This window comes from Oryza glaberrima, chromosome 7, assembly GCF_000147395.1.
Source record: "Oryza glaberrima chromosome 7, OglaRS2, whole genome shotgun sequence".
NCBI classification, from domain to species: domain Eukaryota; kingdom Viridiplantae; phylum Streptophyta; class Magnoliopsida; order Poales; family Poaceae; genus Oryza; species Oryza glaberrima.
The window spans coordinates 4,256,152-4,277,576 of record NC_068332.1 but is presented as its reverse complement, the minus strand read 5'-3'; the positions used below and the strand labels follow the sequence as shown (position 1 = coordinate 4,277,576).

The 21,425-nt window shown below is 43.1% G+C and overlaps 3 protein-coding genes and 1 pseudogene across 3 annotated transcripts; 3 read left to right on the top strand and 1 right to left on the bottom strand.

Moving 5' to 3' along the window:
• Positions 1 to 28: 28 nt before the first annotated feature.
• LOC127779037 (protein LIFEGUARD 2-like) lies at positions 29 to 1,735 on the top strand. The gene is made up of 4 exons (XM_052305712.1): positions 29 to 459; positions 593 to 706; positions 996 to 1,156; positions 1,328 to 1,735. The coding sequence occupies exons 1-4, from the start codon at positions 165 to 167 to the stop codon at positions 1,532 to 1,534; spliced, it is 777 nt and encodes a 258-aa protein (XP_052161672.1). The 5' UTR covers positions 29 to 164; the 3' UTR covers positions 1,535 to 1,735.
• Positions 1,660 to 11,714, bottom strand: LOC127779036 (MMS19 nucleotide excision repair protein homolog). The gene is made up of 21 exons (XM_052305711.1): positions 11,361 to 11,714; positions 10,859 to 10,921; positions 10,722 to 10,776; positions 10,196 to 10,293; positions 8,918 to 9,076; positions 8,758 to 8,817; positions 7,710 to 7,898; positions 7,532 to 7,585; positions 7,289 to 7,375; positions 6,453 to 7,185; positions 5,679 to 6,052; positions 5,519 to 5,592; positions 5,132 to 5,234; positions 4,117 to 4,979; positions 3,597 to 3,672; positions 3,349 to 3,460; positions 3,153 to 3,229; positions 2,968 to 3,048; positions 2,531 to 2,610; positions 2,369 to 2,460; positions 1,660 to 2,283 (listed from the first exon to the last, which is right to left on the bottom strand). Exons 1-20 carry the CDS (start codon positions 11,436 to 11,438, stop codon positions 2,445 to 2,447), a joined length of 3,432 nt encoding a protein of 1,143 aa, XP_052161671.1. The 5' UTR covers positions 11,439 to 11,714; the 3' UTR covers positions 1,660 to 2,283; positions 2,369 to 2,444.
• A 1,313-nt stretch (positions 11,715 to 13,027) lies between these two features.
• LOC127778566 (uncharacterized) lies at positions 13,028 to 16,262 on the top strand (annotated as a pseudogene).
• Positions 16,263 to 19,027: 2,765 nt separating this feature from the next.
• LOC127780799 (probable ribose-5-phosphate isomerase 3, chloroplastic) lies at positions 19,028 to 21,180 on the top strand. The gene is made up of 2 exons (XM_052307770.1): positions 19,028 to 19,558; positions 20,613 to 21,180. The coding sequence occupies exons 1-2, from the start codon at positions 19,154 to 19,156 to the stop codon at positions 21,048 to 21,050; spliced, it is 843 nt and encodes a 280-aa protein (XP_052163730.1). The 5' UTR covers positions 19,028 to 19,153; the 3' UTR covers positions 21,051 to 21,180.
• The last annotated feature ends 245 nt before the right edge of the window (positions 21,181 to 21,425 follow it).

Genomic DNA, 21,425 nt, shown 5'->3' with positions numbered 1-21,425 from the left:
AAATTCATCCTTGAAATTCTTTGGCAGCCATAAATTTTGATCCTGCAATAGAAAAGAGGGGGTATAGTGCCACGTGGCATCTGTCACTCCTGCCATCTCTCCGTTGTCCTCTCCACCGACCAAGTGTTGCAAGTGCATGCGCGTCACTGGTTTGCGGCGGCGATATGGGCAAGCACAACCACCACGACGTGGAGGCGCCGGCCGCCGGCGGCAGCAGCTTCCCGCCGCCGCCGCCGGCGGTAGGCGTCGCCGGCGTGGCGTGCACGTACATGATCGAGAGGCCGGAGCTCCGGTGGGCGTTCATCCGCAAGGTGTACGCGATCGTGGCGACGCAGCTGGTGGTGACCGTCGCCATCGCCGCCGCCGTCTACTCCGTCCCGGCCATCCGCCGCTTCTTCCTCGCCCGCACGCCGGCGTCGCTCGCCGCCTTCGTGCTCGTCATCGTCGCCCCCCTCATCGGTGACGACTGACCCACATTAATTTCATGCAGCGCTAATTAACACATCTAATACATATAATGCCACGTTATAGTATGATTAACTGTTGGATTAACGATAATTATATTGTGCTGATGGGTGACAATATGGAGCAGTTATGCTGCCGACGATGTTTCTCCGTAAGAAGCATCCGATCAACCTCATCCTTCTAGCATTGTTCACCATTTGCATGAGCTGCGCCATTGGCCTGGGCTGCCTCTCTTCCAAAGGTACATATTTGTGTTCCCTACAAAATTTTCTATCAAATTATTGCATTCCAAACGGACTTGCATCCATCTTAAAATTAATACTCTCTCTTTTCCTTTCCCCTTCCTTGAAACTAAGCCGGCATTGTTATAAGCTATCTAAAAAACCGTCACAATTTTTTAATGGAAAACTTTTAAATTTAACTACAGTATGATTGTAACTGAAGCGGGTATTCCAAACGGATATTAACCTTGCATCCATCTTGAAATTAATATTCTCTTCTTATTTTTTTTCTTCCTTGAAACTACCAAGCCGGCATTGCTATAATCGAAGCGGCATCCCTAACGTTCGGGGTGGTGTTCGGCCTGACGCTCTACACATTCTGGGCGGCCAAGAGAGGCCATGACTTCAGCTTCCTCCGCCCCTTCTTGGTCGCGGCCTTCCTCGTCCTCGTCCTCTACGGTCTCATCCAGGTCTCATACCAACAACCAAACAGCTGCATATCGATCGCAAAAACTAACCATTTTTGTCTCCGACATCCTGAATATTAGATTTGATTTCGAACTCCGTCATTTTCGTCTCCGACATCCTGAATATTTGATTTGATTTTGATTTCTCAATGACATTTGTTTGGTCGTGCACAGATGTTGGTGCCAACGGGGAAAGTGGCGACGACGGTGTACGGGTGCGTGGCGGCGCTGGTGTTCTCCGGCTTCATCATCTACGACACGGACAATCTGATCAAGAGGCACGCCTACGATGAGTACGTCACGGCTGCCATCTCGCTCTACCTTGACACCGTCAACATCTTCATGGCCATTTTCACTGCACTCGACGCTTCAGATTCATAGAATATATCTCTTGAGTTTGTTACTAGTAGTTGTTACCCTGCTGAAAAGCAGCAGCCAGTAACTATAACTCTTTATAGGGAAAACATATGTAGTTATCGTATTGCATTCCAATGTATTAGCCATGAATTTGAGGTAATAATATATGAACCATTACAGTAATAATAATAATGTACGTGGCTTACATGCTGCAACTGTTTATGATGTTGGCAAACATAATTTGGTAGATGCGTTGTATGTGAGGCGTCTCTTAGCTCTTACAGCAGTATTCGGCAGGGAGATCAACCATTCCAGGAAGAACAGTATTTGCACAAAATACAATCTAACGAAAGAGGGAAAATTTAGCTACTGCACTGGCAAAAATATGCAGAGAACTTGGTTTGAACTTATCTTTCACTGAGGTGATATCATGATAGTATTATCCTACCACAGTTAAGGAGCACGCGATAAATTTGAGGGCACGGGATTGCAACGTCCAGCTAAGTTGCATTGTAGTCATCGAACGAGGATGATTTGTGATCAAGGGGGACTACAAAGGGATTGAAATGCAGGTGAGCAGATTGTCCCCCAGAAGCTCTTGGCACAAGTCATAAGTCATTGTCCACTGTTTCCTAGGGTTCATATCTCCAATCCAGAACTCAACAGCCACCGGATGAACAACAGGTTTCAAGGTGTGTCGAGCTGTACAGTCCTCACCTTACGCAACAGGACACCGAGCCTGTGTATGTGCATCAAGCTGACAGCTAATTAACCTGGGAAGGTAAGGAGATAAAGAGGTTTGAGCCGTTGGAATGACCCAAAATGGTAGCATGACATACCAATCAAGATATCTTGTACCTCATCAACGGCCAACAGGATGGCCTAGTAAGCAATTCCGAACCCGAATGATACCATCATAGCAGAAACACTATCTTTAAGCAAATGATTGCCTGCAGCAAAATGAAGGGAAAAATCATAAGACCAGGTCCTTGGCTCCAAAGATGATAAAGGTTTTCATACCATGTTTGTCGACAACGAACAGCCTCTTGGCGAACTCTCCTTTTCTTATCATCAAGAGCCTTGATTGCAGCTTGTAGGATCTGCAAGAGCATGCCTTTGTCATATAAGTGTTTTCAATTTAATAACTTCTATTTGCGTCTAACAAATTCATCTGAACTAAAAAATATGAACTAAGCAAATAAAGGTAAGTTGTATTAAATGCATTTATCTATTTGTACTAAAAATGTGCAGCTGAAGACCTGAAGCATGACACCTTATTATCTCCCGCCAATAAGGAGACAACTATCCATGAGCCAAGGCCCATAGTATAGTACAAGTATATTAACAGTTGACAACATTATGCCTACTCCAGACCATATCGGCTGCATATTTTTCCAAAGAGGATACTACAGACTATTGCATGCATATTTTTCCAAATAAGTTACAATCAGAATTACCTGTGGTCGCATGCGATAAATTTTTGAGTGAGGAAGACTAGACATGGCAACTAAACATTGTAAGGCTGTCTCTCGAACAACCTAAAGGAAGGGCAATAAGAAAAGGTTGTGAGACATGTTGATTCCATAAACAGAACAAATGCACGGTTAGTATTGAATGGTTAATGCAAATAACACAAAGGTACCATCATGTGAGGATACGAAACGAGCTGCGTAAGGACACTGACAATGATGTGGATGTTCTCCACAATGCATTCTTTGCCTGCATAGGAAAAATGATACTGATAAGTTAGCAACTAGATCGAATAATGTGCATCAAGTTTGCAGCAGTGACAACAAAAAATGAAAATGTATATAAAACAGAGCAATAAATGATCTCACCTTTTTCATCCATCAGCATTCCAGATAAGACGAGCAATATACTATACACTAGATCTTTATCCTTAACATCCTGACTTAATTTAGCTATGCTATCAACCATCACAAGTAGAATCTGAAATAAAAAGGGGGAACAAAACAATGGGTTGATTAGCAATTTAGCATGGTCTGGATGTATGATCCAACAAAGGATGTCCATGCTAATATTAATATTGCACATGTAATAGTATGGATCATAATCAAGAACTAACCCGATGGGCTTCTGTTATAACTGCTGGTACTGGAGCATTGGAAATGATATGCCCAAAAGCTCGATACAAAACCAATCTGCATAGAATGATATTTTTCTCAGTAACTTCGAAGAATATAACATTTGTAAAAGGCTCCATATATATAGGAATCAATTTTCTAATTAATAAGGCCACTGCCAGGCAATATCATAACTTAAATCCAGAAACAAAAAGAGCACTTTTTAGGCATAAACTCATGATGAAGACATTTTATGAGAACAGGCATGAAATTTATACATAGTTAATGACGCTTATGCTAATTAGTCCTTAGGCTATAAAATTACAGTACCCAACTAATTTGTCAACAGAAATGCCTTCCCCAGATAAAAGAAATAGGCATAAAAGTCTCTTTTACTTCAGTCCATTTTGGATTGTTATGCCTGAAGTTAACTATGTATCATTTTTGTATGACAAATGATGCAGCCGTGTCACTTGTTTCAGCACAGACCATAAGGAAAGCAGTACGAATGTAGACACTTACTTTGTAGTCATCACAGTAGATTCCTTGATTTTAGAGAGAAAAATTGGCATCAATATTGAGAAGAAACGCTGCTTATATAGTGGTTTTATTCTTGCATGAAACTTCTTATTCAGGCAAACTTCTGAATCACTCATCATCACATGGAATGCATCAGCTGCAGATGTTGCAAGAGAAGCATATGATGAATCACTGATACCATGTTCTTCCTGATGGGATGAAATGCCAGCCAAACTCTGATCTGAGCATAGACATTTAAGAAGAAACAGTGAAACATCCTTCACCTTTTCATCTCCACTCATAAGCAATCCCTTGCCAAGCCAGGCCAAGCCAGAGATGATATCGTCCTTTGATTCAATGCTTCCAGACAAGATCTCTGAGCAATTAGCATCATCTGAACGGCCAGCACAAGAGAGAGATGTCTTCATATTGCTTCGCACTGATATTGTTGAGAAACACCTCTCAAGAATAGTATCAATCACTTTATCCAGTTTATTCTCATGTGAGAATTCTGAATTGTGTAGGTTTTTGTTGAAAATAGAAGCTAATGCATGGGCAGCTGGAATTTGTCCTTTCAGTAGGAAGACCGTAAAGAGATTAATTATCATCAGCATATCTGGTACAGGTGTTTGAGGCCGAAGACCAACTATAACCGATGAAAGCATACACATGAGAAATGTATCACGAACAGAGTATAGAGGAACTGCCTCATCAACAGCCAAAAGATGTCTTGTCATTGATTTCACTGGAAGAGACAGCATCGATGATATTGTGTCATACGCTTTCTGAACAATCAGTGACTGTTGTTCCTCTGTGCAGATTCCGATTACAAGCTTCATTCCCATCATTAGTGAGCTAAGAAGATCCTGAGAGAGAGAGAGAGAGAGAGAGAGAGAGGAGATTTAGTATTTTCATGATTATGCACCAAATCCTCAGTAACATCATATATTATGAAGACATCTAGGTGTCAGTAAGTCCATTTAAACTAGAAGAGACACTCAATTTGATAGAGCTTCACCTGTGATCCGATTCTATCTGAAGTAGCCAAGTCCCTAATTTCATTCCAGAGACGCATAGCGAAGTTCAAAGCAAGTTCATTGACACCACCAAAATTAAACAACCTGCCATGAAGAAAATGGTTGTGAAACGATAGTTTGATCAAAATATATCCAATCAAAAAGATTGGAAACTAATGCTGTCCACATGCATCAAACATGCATTGTCATGGTCATTTGTGCTGGCCATGTTTGAGAATCCTATCACGTTTCAGGCTCATGTTATCTATTCATCAAATTTCTGTAACATTTTCTACGGTTAGGTTTGCATAATCCGAGTTTTAGATCACAGACTTGTTCCCACGTCTCCTAACATAGAACTACATTACTACAAGGCAAGGTTGACATACCAAGGAAGGACCCGACCACAGTAGCATTCAAGAAGATTGACTACATATTCGCTGCATTTTACTCTTCCATTAACCTGCATGATCAACAAAATATTTTGTTCAGTTGCTTATAGAAATGGGACATGCAAGAGCTATGAAAACAAGAGCTATGTTCAGTTGCCTCAGAAATATTGCCGACAACAGCTTCTTCAAGAGATTTAGCAACCCTTAACATGCAGTTTGAACCTGAAGTACCAACTTCGAAACATGCTTCAAGTCTTAGGTTGAGGGGTATTGAAGTTCGACAAGGCTCATCCAGAGAACTAATCTTGTCAACAACAACTTTGTTATAAATATTTTCCTTTTGAGAAGCATGAAACTCCACAATAGACGAGCCAATGGTGGTCAATGCTTTCAATGATAATCTCCACAAATGCATATTTTCATACTTGCTCATAATTACTGAAGTAAGCGTCAGCAGAACATCCTCATATGCACTAGCCGATAGAGGTAAACGGGGTTCCGGGAAAGTTGCAAGGATTATCAAACCCTTCACTGCAAATCATTTACAATAAATAACCAAATCAGGACAGATAGCTCAACCTTCATTAATTCTAAAGAAGCTGGGGGCAAACTGAAAATTAACAGCACCATTAATCAAACATTTAGTACTAAAACATGGCCTTGAGGCGCAAGATATAACAAAGTTGAAAACAAAGTAACAAACTATGTGTATTTAAATGTGCTAACTACCACAGGGCATAGATATGGATTCTACGTGTATTTTATTTATTTACAGCTTGAAGCGTAATACTTGAAAACAAACTATCTGAAGCAAACATGTCAACTTATCAACATGGATCAACAGTGTTTTGGTAAATGTGGCACCTGACAGGTACATATTGGTTCACAAAATATTGCATGTGGTAAATTACTAAATTATACTTAGACATACCAGCACACGAAACATATTCTTGCCTGTCTGCTGACTGGACAGATTGAGAATCAATGGTTAGTAATGATTGAAGAATATGGATTAGTGAGTCCATTTTTTTCTCTAAGATAAGCCACCAAGACTCCTTTGCTGATTTAATTGGAGAAAATTCCTCTTTATATGTCAAGGCCACCTCTCGACAGGATGAAAGCATTTGGACAGATAAATAGAGTGCACCATAGTTAATAGCACCAGAAGATGGTCCACTGCAATTATTCAAGTGCTGAGATTCACGACCAGCTGAGATTTCCAAACTATCTACCAAGCGTGCAAAATGCGCTTGAAGAACTCTAGTGCAGAAATATGCAGATGATTCAGCAAGAATAGAAATGACACTTCCAAGGGCATGCAGTTGAATCGGGTTTTGCAATGAAGTCAAACCAGAGGCTTCTTCACTTGCCACAGAATGGATGCTACTTACAATGTCCTCATCCAGTAAAATTAAATTGATCAAACGATCTTCATCTGAAGGACCCATTTGAGTAATAGCTGTCTTCAAACAAGTGAGAGCTTCTGATACTATTTCATTCTTATTCTTCTCCATGTCTTTAGCCCCTGAGGTTGATAAAATTTGGTCTATGGACAGGCTAAATATCACTTCTTTCAACTTAAACCAAATAGTGGTTACATGTCTACCCATTCTGTCTGCACCATAGCAGCGGATGCAATTATCCAAATATTTTAAAGAATCAAGCTGTAAGAAAATAAAGGCGGATACTTCAGCAAAAATACACGGACAGGATTTCTCTTTCTTAGGTTGTTGAAGCATATGTAATGCAGTAAGTTTAGCTACTAACCTTGGCTAATGGAAGAGAGGAAGAAAGTTTATCTAGAAGCAAATGAATTGCAAATGGCTCAAAGTATGGGGTTGAACAAAAGGCATGCTGTATAGATTTAAACAGATTGTTAGCCAACAAAATACAATAATAGGAAGCCTTACTTCATCATTAATTAGCATGACAAGAGAATCTAGGGGTAACAAATACCACAAAGATCAAACACTCTCAAATCAGCGAAATATTATATGTCTATATTCATACCATTAGTGCCTTAGAAAGATCATCCCTTGTAGCATCTAAATCATCACCCACTCCCTACATACACAAACAATGCACAATCAGTATGCTGCTTTGAAGAAAGAAAGGCTGAGAACAGCTATTAATAGAACAATAAAGCACATGAAAATGCCTTAAAAGTCAAAACGGTCAATCGACATACATGTGTGAAGTAGATCGGATAATATTTACTCAGAATCTCAAAAACTTCGCTTGCATATTGTGCTGCCAAACCAGATGGATCTGGAAATAGCTTCATGACAGCTTCGACCAAATTAAATGAAAGCTTCAAGCATTCCGGGTCCTTTTCTTCATCAATTGCTTCACACATTCCGTACAGAAGCTCATCACCCTAGAAATTCATGATACCAATTGAACTTGTATTGGTTTGTACTCATCTTTCCGAAAATTGAAGTGGACTATAAACTTACTAACAGATTGATAGTGAAAAGGAAACTGTGCCTCCATGGCTCCATGTCAAAACCTCAGAATTCATAAATGAGAATACTATACATTCAAAATTCTAAGAAGGAACATAAAGTACACGCTGACAGTGAAATACCCTTTTTTTCTCAAACACGCAAGAGAATTGCACATCATTTCATTAATAAGAGAAGAAGAATGCAAGGGGGAAAAACAATCCCACCCCAAGAGTCGGAAAATACAATGCACGCTTAAAAGTCTAATGACCAAACAAAACCAAAAGAACAGACTAAGCATCTAGGGCAAGTGACCAAAACGACAGTTCAATACAAACTGAGCCTTCATGTCAGAGGCTCATAATAATGATTTTATTTCCACCCTTGAATAGCTGGCACTTCCCCATACCCAACGTATACTTCAAAACTACCCATATGACTCTTAAATACCTTGTTGTTTATGCTTGCAGTATTATTGGATTGTCATGTTTTGTCCAAAGCATGTTTCATGATTGGCCAAAAGAGTCAAATATTTCGGAATAAAAAAGATAATATATGATTGCCAGATGAGGGAAGTGCCAACATACCGCGGAATAATCACAACAATAAAACATAGCATATTAAAGCAAAGGAAGTGCGAAGCTGTGCTGCTGCTATCATTATTAGATAGTCTATGCACAGATAGGATTGATAAAAGGCACTGTCGTTTCTGTTATAATAACAACTAGGCTAAGATAATTTCAGCATGATGCAGTGATCTACTGTTGTCCAGATACTGACTTAGTACCATACCATTGTTTTGACAGCCTCAGGGTAGTGATCCAGTATGTAGTTCAGAATTTGAAAGCATAGCTGGAAAGAGAATAAAAAGGATAAAAAATTGTCAATGGATTCGACTAGGATAAATTCTTGTTTAAGCATCTCTGCAACAAAAATAAATAATCACATAAACCTTGCGGTCAGCAGCTGCAAGTGACTGGACTTGAACATTCTGCAAGAAAGTCTCGAGAAGTCTTTTGACATCAGCAATGATGATACTACCAACAGTTTGTTTTCTGTGCAACAAGGCCAAACATCCAACAAGTGCTCCTCGAAGTGCTTGCCAATCTGACTGATATGTAAAAATAAGTATGATTACTGTTATGATAATAAAAGGATGGCACCATAATATAAATATAATTACAGTTTAGCATGAGACAATAAATACAGTATAACAGGAGTTATCAGATATTCAGATGTTGAGCTCACCAATTTGCTCCACACAATGTTTTCATCACATAAAAAATAAAAATGTGAAAAATAAGAACTTCTAAACTATCCAAAGCAATTCACAAGGAGAATATTCTTTACAAATGACACTTAGGTCCAATCTAGGCAAACTAAACGACTAAAGAGTGCCTAATCTAGAACCAAGCTCAGACACCTAGTTTAACCTTTTTCGTCTTTAATCAAATAAAAAGCCTAGACAAATCTTTGTTTGCTAACAACTTTTAAAGTCGTCAGTTTCTAGAGATGTCAAATAATGAAATTCAATCCCATTTCTCCAATGAGGCTATGATACTAGTTAAAACCATGTTCCCTTTTTCACTCAGCATGCAATGCTCAACAATGATTAGAACACAATTCTGACTGTTCTGTTATATGTGGTGTACACAAAAATAATCATAGGCACACATTAGAACCTAGCAGTGACCAGAACTCAGTCATTTGAATAAATATAGCATGGTGCCTTGCAGTTCAGCTAGTCATATTCAACAGTACATTTAGAATTAATTGCTGGAAATCTATGATGGTGATGATTCACATCAAGGGTTGAGAAGTTGGAATTAAAGATGTGGATGTTTGCTTGTTTAAATGTGGAGAGAAAGCAAATGTAAGCAAATAAAAATATATATTTCCATGCTTAATTTTCCCAAGAAAGCATCGCACCACAAATTCAACAAATCTCTTCTATTTTGCTTCATTAATTTTACGTCCTTATCCCCCAGGTGTTTGATCTCATTCGACATTTGACAAAGAGACAATAATAACAACAGAAGGTCATATTACTGGGTTAATCAAGTAAAAAGAACTGTTGATCTACTTGTTTGAGAAGCTGTGATCATACACCAAATGCCAATCAACATAAAGTAACACATTGAATTTCTTTCTATAGTGAAGTACTGAAGTTACAGGAGCTGAGAACAGTAGTTTGAAAGGAAATAACTATGATTCACATTATTACACTTACCAATCTTGATATAAAGAAGTCTGACAATGTTGAAATAGCATTAACATCTAACTGTTTAAATGAAATTCGACACAATATTTCCCCAAGAAGCAAGATTCCTGCAAAAAAAAAAAAAAGGAGATTGTTGACAAACAATATGAGGTTCGACTGAAATCTACAAGTCACCAAGCAAGAGAAGTTTGGCCGGTCACACAACAAGAGAATAATGATTGGAAATAATTCACATTTTCGCAAATGGATCATAGATTCTAGTAAAGTGAAATGCTTTTCCCCCTTTTCAGTATTTGTATATAAGTAAAGATCTGTGATAATCTTCACAAAGAGAAGAGATTGTCTTCTGCATCTTCTAGAAGACTAGAACTGTGCCAACAATGCTAAGTAACTATAGCAAGAAACTGGTGACCATATCCCTAATCTAGCCCACAGAAAGGTTCAAGCTTTTACTTTCATTAGTTGATCGCTTCTCACAAAAATAAGGCAAATCGAACTTGGAATATAGCAAAACAAAGCAAAGAGAAAAGGTAACCTCTGGATCTAACAATGTGGTCAGTCGTCGTCAAGTACATCTCCATCTTTGACACCTGAACAAAATCACCAATGAGGCACACTGAAAAACAACTACCTTCCCTAACTCGATGTATGGTATATGAGGCTGGGACATACCAAATCAAAGAGAGTCAGCTTGTCCTTATTCACCAAGGCAGAAAGGGCATCCACACTGGCAGACTGTTGTGCACGCACATCATTACAACATTATAATCAACAATTCCGTCAAAAAAAACATTATAATCAACAACAAACTAGTCCAACAATGAATCGCATTGCATTCCACATTTCAAGCAAGTCAGCAGCAGCATCCATCCAATGTGTTAACCAAGAGACTTATTATCAATACTACCATATTACAGTATTACACTTCAATACCAACTTCTTTTTTTTAGAGTGAGAGCTGAAATACCACTTCCCTAACAAAAGAAGTGCTAGAATTTCGGCCGCGGAATCCAGGACTTGCCACCAACGATGGAAATTGCCCCCCAAAAAAACTCATAATGAAGATAATTCTACCCAGATTATTCAAAGAGAAAACGAATTTGAAGCAAAGCTGCACGCATTCAGAATCCAATCAAGGAGAGGGGAGAAGGGGATTGGAGAAGGGGAAGCGCACGTGTTGGGCCGGGGGCCGGGAGACGTCGACGAAGGCCTCCACATGGGGTACCCACTGGCCGACAGCGACCTTCGCCATTGCCGCCGCCGCCCGCCGCCGAAGCCGCGTACAAGCTTCGTGCCACCCAGGGGTTTAGGGGTTTTGCTACTGCGGAGTGCGCGAAGGACGGGGAGGGTCGTGGAGACGAGGCGCGGGGCGGTCGAGCGGCAGGTGGTGGAGTGGAGGCGCCCCCGGGAAGGGGGGAGGCGGCGCGGCGGCGGCGGCGACGGCGACGGCGACGGCGGAGGGGGAGGGGAGGGGCGAGGCGGCGCGAGATGTTTTTCTTTTTATTCTTTTTTTTTCTCTGTCCTTCTATGCTTCTTTTTTTTTTTTCTTTCACCGTGCATGGTCAACATTATGCCTGGATGGCCCTAGGAAATAATACAATTTCATACTAGCACAGCCACATCTCTCCCTCTATTTTTTTTTCTAATTTAGAAAGGGAACATTTAACTATTTGTCACTTTAATTTAGAAAAATACGACGTGACAGTGTCCCGTTCGATGAGATGATATTTTAGAGGTATCGTCTAATATCTGGGAATCAGTTGATACCTACTAGGTATCATGCGATACCTTAGAGGTATTATCCCGTTCGGACGAGGCAGGTATTAGATGATAGATAACATAATACCATGTAGCATTTTTCATTTAAGATATGGCGTTTAACGATTCGCAACTCGGGAGCTTCCCGTACACACCAACTACTAAATGTCATGAAAAATTCTATAAAAAATTAAACATTTACTCCTAATAGTATTACACATATCTGCAAAGTCTCATATTCAAATTCATTAGAATATTTTAGCCGTAATTCTAATAGTTTTAATGGTAGAATTTTGTCTTTTTTGTTATGGCTAAAATATAATGAATTTGGAGATAAGATTTCACATGTAGGTATAATACTATTGGAAGTATATGTCTATTTTTTTAAGAATTTTTTGTGACATTTGCTAGTTGATGTGCATGGGAAGCTTGTTCAGGTATGATATATTCCCTTGCAACTAGGGGTGAAAATGGGGCGGGTATTCCCCGCCCACCCACCCGACCCGAGGCTCGCAAGAGGAATATGGGAGAAAAAATGGAATACCCGATACTATCCGAATTTGAATCTGAATTCATTAGCAAATATAGGTTAGAATACGGGAAGACATGTATCCGCCCGTATATCCCATATTATAAAATATGTATTAAAATCTATAATAAATCTACCTACAAACATGACAAAAGATTGGTTAATCACTATTTTACGAGCTCACATGTAATATTGTACATTTTTTCTCTTGATGTATCTCTTTTAATACTTTAATTACCTTATTATATATTTAATATCTATGAATTAGAGATATAAACAGATATCCGTTTCCGAATCCGATTCGAAGAAAATAATATGCGATATGATACGGGATAAGTGATATATTATCCGACACTAACCGTACCCGACTCCGAATTTATAGGAAAATATGGGTTAGAATACAAGAATGCCATGATCTGACTGCATCCGCCCGTTTTCACCTCTACTTGCAACTCACAGCGTGTATGATACGAAAACATCATCCAGGGGCATAGTTGTAATTGACGAAATCTCCTAGGTCTCTTGTGCAAATTTCTCGCCGCTTGACTAAATTTGACTCCACCTGTTTGCTTTGCACCAGGAAGCCGAAGCGAAGCAGCGGCGGCGACGGCCAGCCGGCGACGGGAGAGATGGCGGAGCAAGGCGGCGGCGTCTGCTGGGCGTATCTGCCGGCCGAGCTGGCGGAGCTCATCGCCGCGGGGGGGGGGGGGGGGGGGTTCGTCGACGGACTACGTCCGGTTCCGGGCGGTGTGCTCGCCGTGGCGCGCCGCCGCGCCCTCCCCGCGGGGCCGCGGCGTGCTGGACCCTCTCCTCCACCCCGGCGCGCGGTGGATGATGTTCCCGGAGGGCTTCGGCCGCTTCCCGGGCCACCGCGCGCTCGCCGGCCACGCCCACTTCCTCGACCTCTCCGCCTCCGCCGCCGCCGCACTCATCCGCGTCCCCCTCCCGCTCCTCCGCGACCACTGCGTCCTCGACTCCCCAGACGGCCTCCTCCTCCTGCAGCGCGACGGGGACACCGCCATCCGCCTCCTTCACCCCTTCACCGGCGACATCGCCGAGTTCCCCCCGCCTCGATTCCCTCGCCCACCAGCTCCTCCACCTGGACTTCGACCCCACCGTCGATCCGATGTACATCTTCACCGGCTGGATGTACAACACCTCCGCTACCCGATTCTCACACCAGATCCGCAAGATCTGCGCCGCCGTCGATGTCGCCGATGAGGGGATTGTTACCGTGATGCTCGCTGTCGAAAAGATTGGGCGCGTGGCGTTCGCGGCGGCCGGCGACGACGATTGGGTCATCAGCACATGGAAGGAGAACCAATTGGACAATGCATTGTCATTCCAGGGGGGAAGCTGTATGTGGTGAATTGCAGGGATGGGCTGATTCATGTCTCGGTGATCGATCCGCCGCGACGGCGGCGGCGTGAGGGGGAGGAATCGGTGGCGCAGCCGCCGGTGCCTCCTCCAAGGAGGATCGCGACATGTTCGAGCGAGGAGATCCACCTGCCTTCTCTAGTGGAATTGGACTCCGAGCTCATGCTGGTCGGCTACAATGGCAGCTCCCTCTCGCGCATTTTGGTTCTCAGGCTTGCTGATCTTGCCATGGGTATGATTGTGCCAGTGGCGAACATTGGTGACCATGTCCTCTTCATCGGTGCGCGGAGCCTGTGCGTCTCGCCTGGCTGGTTACTGTCCATTGGTGGCAACTCCATTGTGTGCTTCCATGCCGGAGAGAACTACCTTGCTCAGTACCATCTTGGCACCGGCTCTTGGTCACCGGCAAGTGATGGACAGCTGATGCTTAGCCCTCCATCGCGCCCGTGTAGCCTCATCCATCACATCTTCACCTGTTGCTATCGCCAATTCTGGTAAGGTTCTTCCTTGTTCTTACACCAATGTATCTTCAGTTATATATCCAGCGTGTTATATGGCAATTTGGTCTCCGGTTCAGCTAAGGTTCAGACGTGCAGTAGGTAAAAAGTTAATTGCTTGTTATGAGGAAGCCTGAGCCGATTTATATGCGGATTTGTTACCGAGTAGAATATCCTGGTGAAAACCCAAATATTCTGAGTGATTTCACCTTAAGGCCCCGTTCAATCTCCTATTTGGGAGTTGAATTTTTGTTGCATGCAAAACGAGAAAACTCATAGCACATAATTAATTAAGTAATAACTATTATAAATTTGAAAAATGGATTTATTTGCTTTTTTAAACAACTTCTATATTTTTTAGATAATAAACAACTTCTATATAGAAACTTTTTTTTAAAAAAAATACACCATTTAACAGTTTGAAAAGCGTGCTAACGGAAAACGAGAAAGTTGAAGTTTAGAGTTGAAGAATAGAACTAGGGCCTAAGGTTTCTATGAATAAGCGGTGTCTTAAGTTGTTGGAGTATTACCAGCTTTTGTTAATGATTAGGAAGTCTATAAGGGTGGGCCTAATGTGATTTTCATTCAGGGTACTATGAAATACGAAATCTGCACTTCTAAGTTCATTTTCGGTTAGTCTTTGAACCTCACATGCTCTTTCAGTGTATTGCTGTTTTGTACCTAGTGATGTATCAATTTAAATTTTACTAATTGTTCCCTAAAAAAATTTACTAATTATTATCAGCATGTTGGTTTTACATGGTTCTTGATCCTTTGTTAAATCTTTTCTTCTATATTTGCTTAGCTTTTGATTAATATGTAGGAACAAAGGGCTGATATTTTGTTCTGAGTCAGAGCCTGAATGGTGGGCGATGCGGAAGTACCAATATGGGGTCAGTTTTTCTTCTCATCCTCTTTGTCGCTTCTAATGTTATAAGCATTAGTAGAATCATTTTCATCTATATATCGGTGATCTTTTCTTGAGTCAGAGACAAGCTTGCTAGTAGTGCAGTGGCGGAGCCAAGAATTTAACCCTGTGGTCGATTAATACCAGTTTATATTTAAGTGGGATCATTTTTCTAAGTTCTCTGGATTTATACATAAAAATCGAGGTTTTTAAAGGGGTTTTTCAAAAACCTGTGGGGTCAGACGACCCCACAGGATATGCATGGATCTGCCACTGTAGTAGTGTATTATTAATCCTTCAGTTAGATACAGAGAAATATATGGGTATTTACCGCAATTCAAAAGCCACAGTCTGAATACATTAATTCATTTTAATTGATGTTACTAGCTGGGTGCTGCTGTTTTTTTTTTTTTTTTTTTTTGTGTGTGTGTGTGCCCCTGAAACATTGGATCATTCTTTCTACTACTCAAATGCTACTCCTTTTGTGAATCTATTGTTACCGACCGAACCTGGAATTGGTTCCAGTAACATAAGTTTTGCTGAAACCTGAAACCGGAATTGTCACTTTTTCTTCGTGTTTGTACTTTGTAGTTCTCTTCATCTGGTAGATTGCAACTTTCATTATGGAAATTCGAAAGGAAATTGTAAAAAATGGTGCAACAAGGATCATATGAGCATTTGCATTATATGCATAGCCAGCCAGCTATATCACTTTTTTTTTTTTGTAATTACTAGTTTACTAATAGTGATGTTGTTCTTTTTCATTGGCCAGACCTGAAAGACTTGAGCTGGGAAGGACGTTCGCTGCAACTTCATTTTGCATCAAGCACAAGAGCAGGAAGCTCAGTCTCTGTGTTTTCTTCTGTAGCCAACCTAGAAACTTACCCTCTGCAACTTCAGTTATCCCACAAATGCTTTTTGATGAATCCAGAAAAAATGGTGTATTAACTGTGAGGATTATAACATAGTGGAGTACTAGTTTCTTATCAGCCATGAAATTAGGAGGTCCATCTGTTTTGTTTTCCATGTTTTAGGTTGGTAACTGTCTCCCTGATATCCTGGTGCCTTTTGCTGCGTTTGTTGACTGAAGAAAGCGTAAAAGCGAATGTACGCTTTCAATTAGTCCAACACTAGGCTGCTATGCTGATAGATCAAGAAGAGGTCAAAATAATCAGGACCAGGAGCCAACTATCCTGCTTGGAGTCTTGACCCTTCGCTTAAAGAAAAAGAGGAAAGAAAAGAAAACAGCTACCTGAACATTGACTTGTATTTTTGTAAAACAAAAAGAAATCAAAGATGCAGGCAATGCAAAATGGTGTACCCAACAGAAATGCCCAGCATAGATAAGATTACATGTCTTTTCCTGATGTACTAACATTCTTCATGTAAATTTGACACATGACTCTCGAAACCATATGGTGTTTTGAGGTATACCTTTACGATTTTATAAAGCCGAAAAATAAGGATGCACATCCTCTGTAGTACTGCTTGCAGTAGCAGTGGCTGATATGTGGTCCCGGTCCCACACGTAAGTGTCTGCTACTGCATCAGCAGTATTGCAGACAATCCCCACTAGAAAAATAATGCCTCCCATCGTTTGTCTTTCATCGTGGTTTACTGTTTTATTATTAGCTTTTTTTTTCGAGGAACCGACGGCAGGAGAATCTCTTGCTGGAATTTATAGAAGAAGAGAATTGGCCCAGTTAATAAGGGAAACCGGGCCCGAAAATCAAACAAGCACGGTTAATTAAACGGGAAACCGGCAAAAACCAATATAGAAAAGAAAAGAAACAACTAATGAGACCTCACAGAAGTCGTCGTTACCGAGCTTACTAAAAGGCAAGCAGCTTCGACAACATAATGACGAGGTCTCCAGAACCACCAAACATCCTCTACTGGAGCAGAAACCTTCTGAGCGAAGCCTTCAACAAGGAAATAACATCAAGGATGCTGTCAACGCCCATTCCGAAAGGAACCCGGTTTTCACCTGAAGGAAGAGAGAACCAACATGACGACACCTCCAAGGAGGAAACGGCACCCGCAAGCGTCGATATCATCAACCTAGGATAGCACTAGGCAAGGTTTTCACCCAAGGCTCTCTCAAACTGCTCCACCTCAAAACCCTCGTCGCGTTGCCGGGACGTTCGTTGAGGGTCATCGTTGCCGAGCTTGCAAGACAAGCAGCTCCGACTCCACCTCAACAGCCAACCCTGCAGCTCGACCAGAGACCACCTCACACCTAGGAACCCAGCTGCAGGAAACCAACGGCGCGGCCGACGACCAGCGAACAGGACGCCGAAACAACTCCGCACGCCACCCCTACCGAACCACGGAACTCCCCGGCATCGACTGGAAGTAGCTTAGCCTAAGAAGGGAGGAGCACCTAAGAAGAGAGGAGCGGCCGCCGCACCGTCAGAGAGCACCGGAAGAACAACTACTGAAGAAGGGGAGAACCGGATCTGGAGGACCAGAAGGGAGGAAGATGGAGGCGCCTTCCCCGTCGCCGGCAAAAGCCGCAGTAGGCCGGCAGCCCGGCCAGGACCACGCGGCAGCCGGCGCCAGAGCGCGCTCCGCGAGAGCACCACTGGCCGACCGGACGAGCCGCCGCCGACCGGAGAGCCGCCGCCGACCCGGTTCTGTCATCGCCGACGAAACCGCGCCGGAGCTGCTACGTCCGAGGGCGCCGGCGTCGACCGAGACCGTCGCCGGCCGCGCCGAGACCCGCCGCCACGCCGCCGTCGTCACCCCGGCCAAATCTGGCAGGGCGACCGGATCTGGCGACGCCCTTGACGGAGCCGCGCAGAGCCCCACCGCCGCGCCGCCATCGCCGCGGGGAGCTCCACCACCACGCCGTCGCCGCGACCTCGCCGTCCCGCCACCGCGACCTCGCCGTCCCGCCGCCATTGTCGCCACACCCGCGCCGGGGCGAGATGGAGCCGAGGGAGATGGGCCCACCGCCGCCATCCCAGCGCGTCGCCCGGCTTTGCCGGCGACGAGCTCCGGCGGCGGCGAAGCAGGGAGGAGGGAGGAGGGAGGAGGAGGGGCGGCGGCGGCTAGGGTTTCGCCCCCGAGCCGCCGCGCGAGGGCGACGCGAGGGCCGTGTATTACCCCCTCCTATTATTAGCTTTTAAATTGCTAAGGACATAGATATAAAAGTTTTATCTTTTGCTAATCAGCTGTAGGCGGTAGGCCAATGATCAGCTTACCATGTTCTTATTTCATTCCCTTTCCAATTAATTCCCAATGATAATCCCAAAATTTATATTTATTAGTATACAATAGAGAAATCTGGTGGTGTCACATCGGTTAAAATGAATGACCTTGATTTTCACTGGGCCTGTTAGATATCATTGCCCAATTTTACTAGAAATGGAGAGAAAACAAAGTTTACAAATGGAAAGAAAAAAAGAACCTTTCCGGAGGAGGTAATCCAATAAGGACATCGGCTATAAAAAGGGGTGTTTTTATCACATAATGGAATTTATATTTCGTACGAGCTTACTCTAATAATTCAATAAAAATAGGACATTAAATACGACCTTAGTAACCATTTAAGTGTCCCTTATTTCTGTCGTACAGAATTACCGAGATCCACGCGAGTTGTTTGTAAAAAAAAACTCGAAATAGATGTTTTTGTCCTATGCTCACAATGAACCCAACCTAATATGACCAGTAATTTAAACACGAAAACATTTCTTATTGACAAGAATAAGAAAGAAAATTGCAACAAAAAAAGTTAGAAAAACCCCTAGCCTACCAAGTCACCACCAACCCCTCTTTCTTTGATCACCATCTCCATCTCCATCTTCTTCCTTCCACCACCAACCCCCCATCTCCTCCATCTCCACTCCACCTCACACGCCTCATCGACCTCCCAAGAACCACCACCGCCTCCTCCCATGGCCGCCGCCACCGTCTCCGTCCGCTTCCACCCGACCGCATCCGCCGCGCGCTGCGGCGGCGGCTCGCGCCGGAGCAGGCGCCTGTCCGGGGTCATCAGGGCGCAGTCGGCGCCGGCTTCGGCGGCGGCGGCGGCGCTGACGCAGGACGACCTGAAGAGGCTGGCGGCGGTGCGCGCGGTGGAGCAGGTGGAGAGCGGGATGGTGCTGGGGCTGGGGACCGGGTCGACGGCGGCCTTCGCCGTCGCGGAGATCGGGGCGCTGCTGGCGTCCGGGAAGCTGAGCGGCATCGTCGGGGTGCCCACCTCCAAGCGCACGTTCGAGCAGGCGCAGTCGCTCGGCATCCCGCTCTCCACCCTCGACGACCACCCCCGCATCGACCTCGCCATCGACGGCGCCGACGAGGTCCGCCTCGCCACCACCCCCTCTCCTTCCTTCCTTTTACATCATCATGAGTCCTCAACTGTTTTCCTCAATCCATTGAGGGACAAAAAAATTCAGTTTTCTTGGATTAGTTCAGTTCAGTTCCATTCCGAGTGAAAAAAAGGAATTCAGGCTTGCATTGCTTTCAACATGGGGAGGTCTGACTTTCTACCATGTGCTAAGCCTATATGATTGTCCTGCAATCACCGTTCATGGAGACTTGGAGAGAAAATGAGGCTTTTCTTTTGGACTTAACCTTGATAATGTTTTTCTTTCTCTGGATAAAAAGTTGTAGGTGTGAATGTGTGATGGTCCTATGGTAGCTTTATGGATAAAGTTGGACAAAAATGCAAATCTTGTATATGGTTCTAGCTAAAGAGTAGTAAAGGAGCTAATTGGCAGGTCACATTTTAGATACTACTCCTATGAAGGAGAAAACAATCTAAACAGTGCAATTTTTGAAAGAAAACTTTCTGTATAGAAGTTCCTTTAAAAATTCAAATAAATCCCTTTTTCAAGTTTGTAATAGCTAATAGTATCATGTGTTAATTGCCCAGCCAATACCGATCAGCCCAGTAGCTGATCAGCAAAACAGCCCAATGGAAAGGGTAGCTTGTCTGTCAGCTCAGTGACTACTCGCTGTTAGTGCCATGAACTTCACTAGAATCACTACTAAACTCTTAGTCAACCGTGTAAAAATTGCACCGTTGTACTCTTGGTACTCGTGGCTGGTGTTGCCTTCTTATTATGCAGATTAGCCGTAGTAATTCGGGAGTATCTGTTTTTGTCCTTGTCCTTTTCTCTGTGTAGCTTTGTATCTGAAAGTAGGCCATTTAGCAACACATCTCTATTGTAAAATGCTTTAACAGTGATGATAAAGTTAGCAGGATCAAGCCATGACATGCAAACAGCTGCTCTATGGTCAAATATTATGTAATTTTATTGTCTATGATTTGGTATCCTCGTCCCTGCTTTTCTCCCAAGTCACCATTTTATAGCTACCTACCTGAATACCTCCATTTTGGTATCAAAACAGGTCGATCCAGACCTTAACCTTGTGAAAGGGAGAGGTGGTGCCCTTCTCCGGGAGAAGATGGTTGAGGCAGCATCAGACAAGTTCATCGTTGTTGTTGACGAGACAAAGCTAGTTACCGGCTTAGGAGGGAGTGGTCTAGCCATGCCTGTGGAGGTTGTGCAGTTCTGCTGGAAGTACAACCAAGTGAGATTGCAGGATCTGTTTAACGATGAAGGATGCGAGGCGAAGCTGAGATTGGATGAAGGCGGCAAACCCTACGTTACCGACAACTCAAACTACATCGTTGATTTATACTTCAAGACGCCGATCAAGGATGCGTTGGCAGCAGGGAAGGAGATCTCAGCTTTGGAAGGCGTCGTTGAGCATGGGCTGTTCCTGGACATGGCGACTTCGGTGATCATCGCTGGAACAGACGGCGTCAGTGTCAAAACAAAGTGAGTTTTGGGGTTTTGTTGTTGCCGGTGTTGAATTTACGATTTTTTGTTGGGATGTATAAGCTATTGGGGTGTAAAAGCAGGCAATAAGATGCTTCACTAATAATAATTGAATATATTTCCCCACTCTTTCATTGCTGATTCCTCTTGTGGCATAGTCTATCTCCTATGTTTTATTTCGGGTGTGTTTAGTTCCTGAAAAAAGTTGGAAGTTTGAAGAAAGTTGGGAGTTCAGCCTAGGGTTTACGATTTGTACAGGCCTAGGGTTTACGATTTGTACAGGCCCCTTCCGTTTCGGGCAGTGGCGAAATTCAGAATTTCACGAAATTCGGTGGTAAATTCCGAACAAATTTTATAAACCAAAATTTGAATATAAATT

Coding starts and splice junctions, on each gene's coding strand:
- LOC127779037 (XM_052305712.1), top strand. CDS start 165: ATGGGCAAGCACAACCACCACGACGTGGAGGCGCCGGCCGCCGGCGGC. Junction 460..592: donor CATCGTCGCCCCCCTCATCG/GTGACGACTGAC, acceptor AATATGGAGCAG/TTATGCTGCCGACGATGTTT. Junction 707..995: donor GGGCTGCCTCTCTTCCAAAG/GTACATATTTGT, acceptor GAAACTACCAAG/CCGGCATTGCTATAATCGAA.
- LOC127779036 (XM_052305711.1), bottom strand. CDS start 11,438: ATGGCGAAGGTCGCTGTCGGCCAGTGGGTACCCCATGTGGAGGCCTTC. Junction 7,586..7,709: donor ATCCGATCTACTTCACACAT/GTATGTCGATTG, acceptor TTGTGTATGTAG/GGAGTGGGTGATGATTTAGA. Junction 3,230..3,348: donor AATGCTGATGGATGAAAAAG/GTGAGATCATTT, acceptor TTTCCTATGCAG/GCAAAGAATGCATTGTGGAG.
- LOC127780799 (XM_052307770.1), top strand. CDS start 19,154: ATGGCCGCCGCCACCGTCTCCGTCCGCTTCCACCCGACCGCATCCGCC. Junction 19,559..20,612: donor CCATCGACGGCGCCGACGAG/GTCCGCCTCGCC, acceptor GTATCAAAACAG/GTCGATCCAGACCTTAACCT.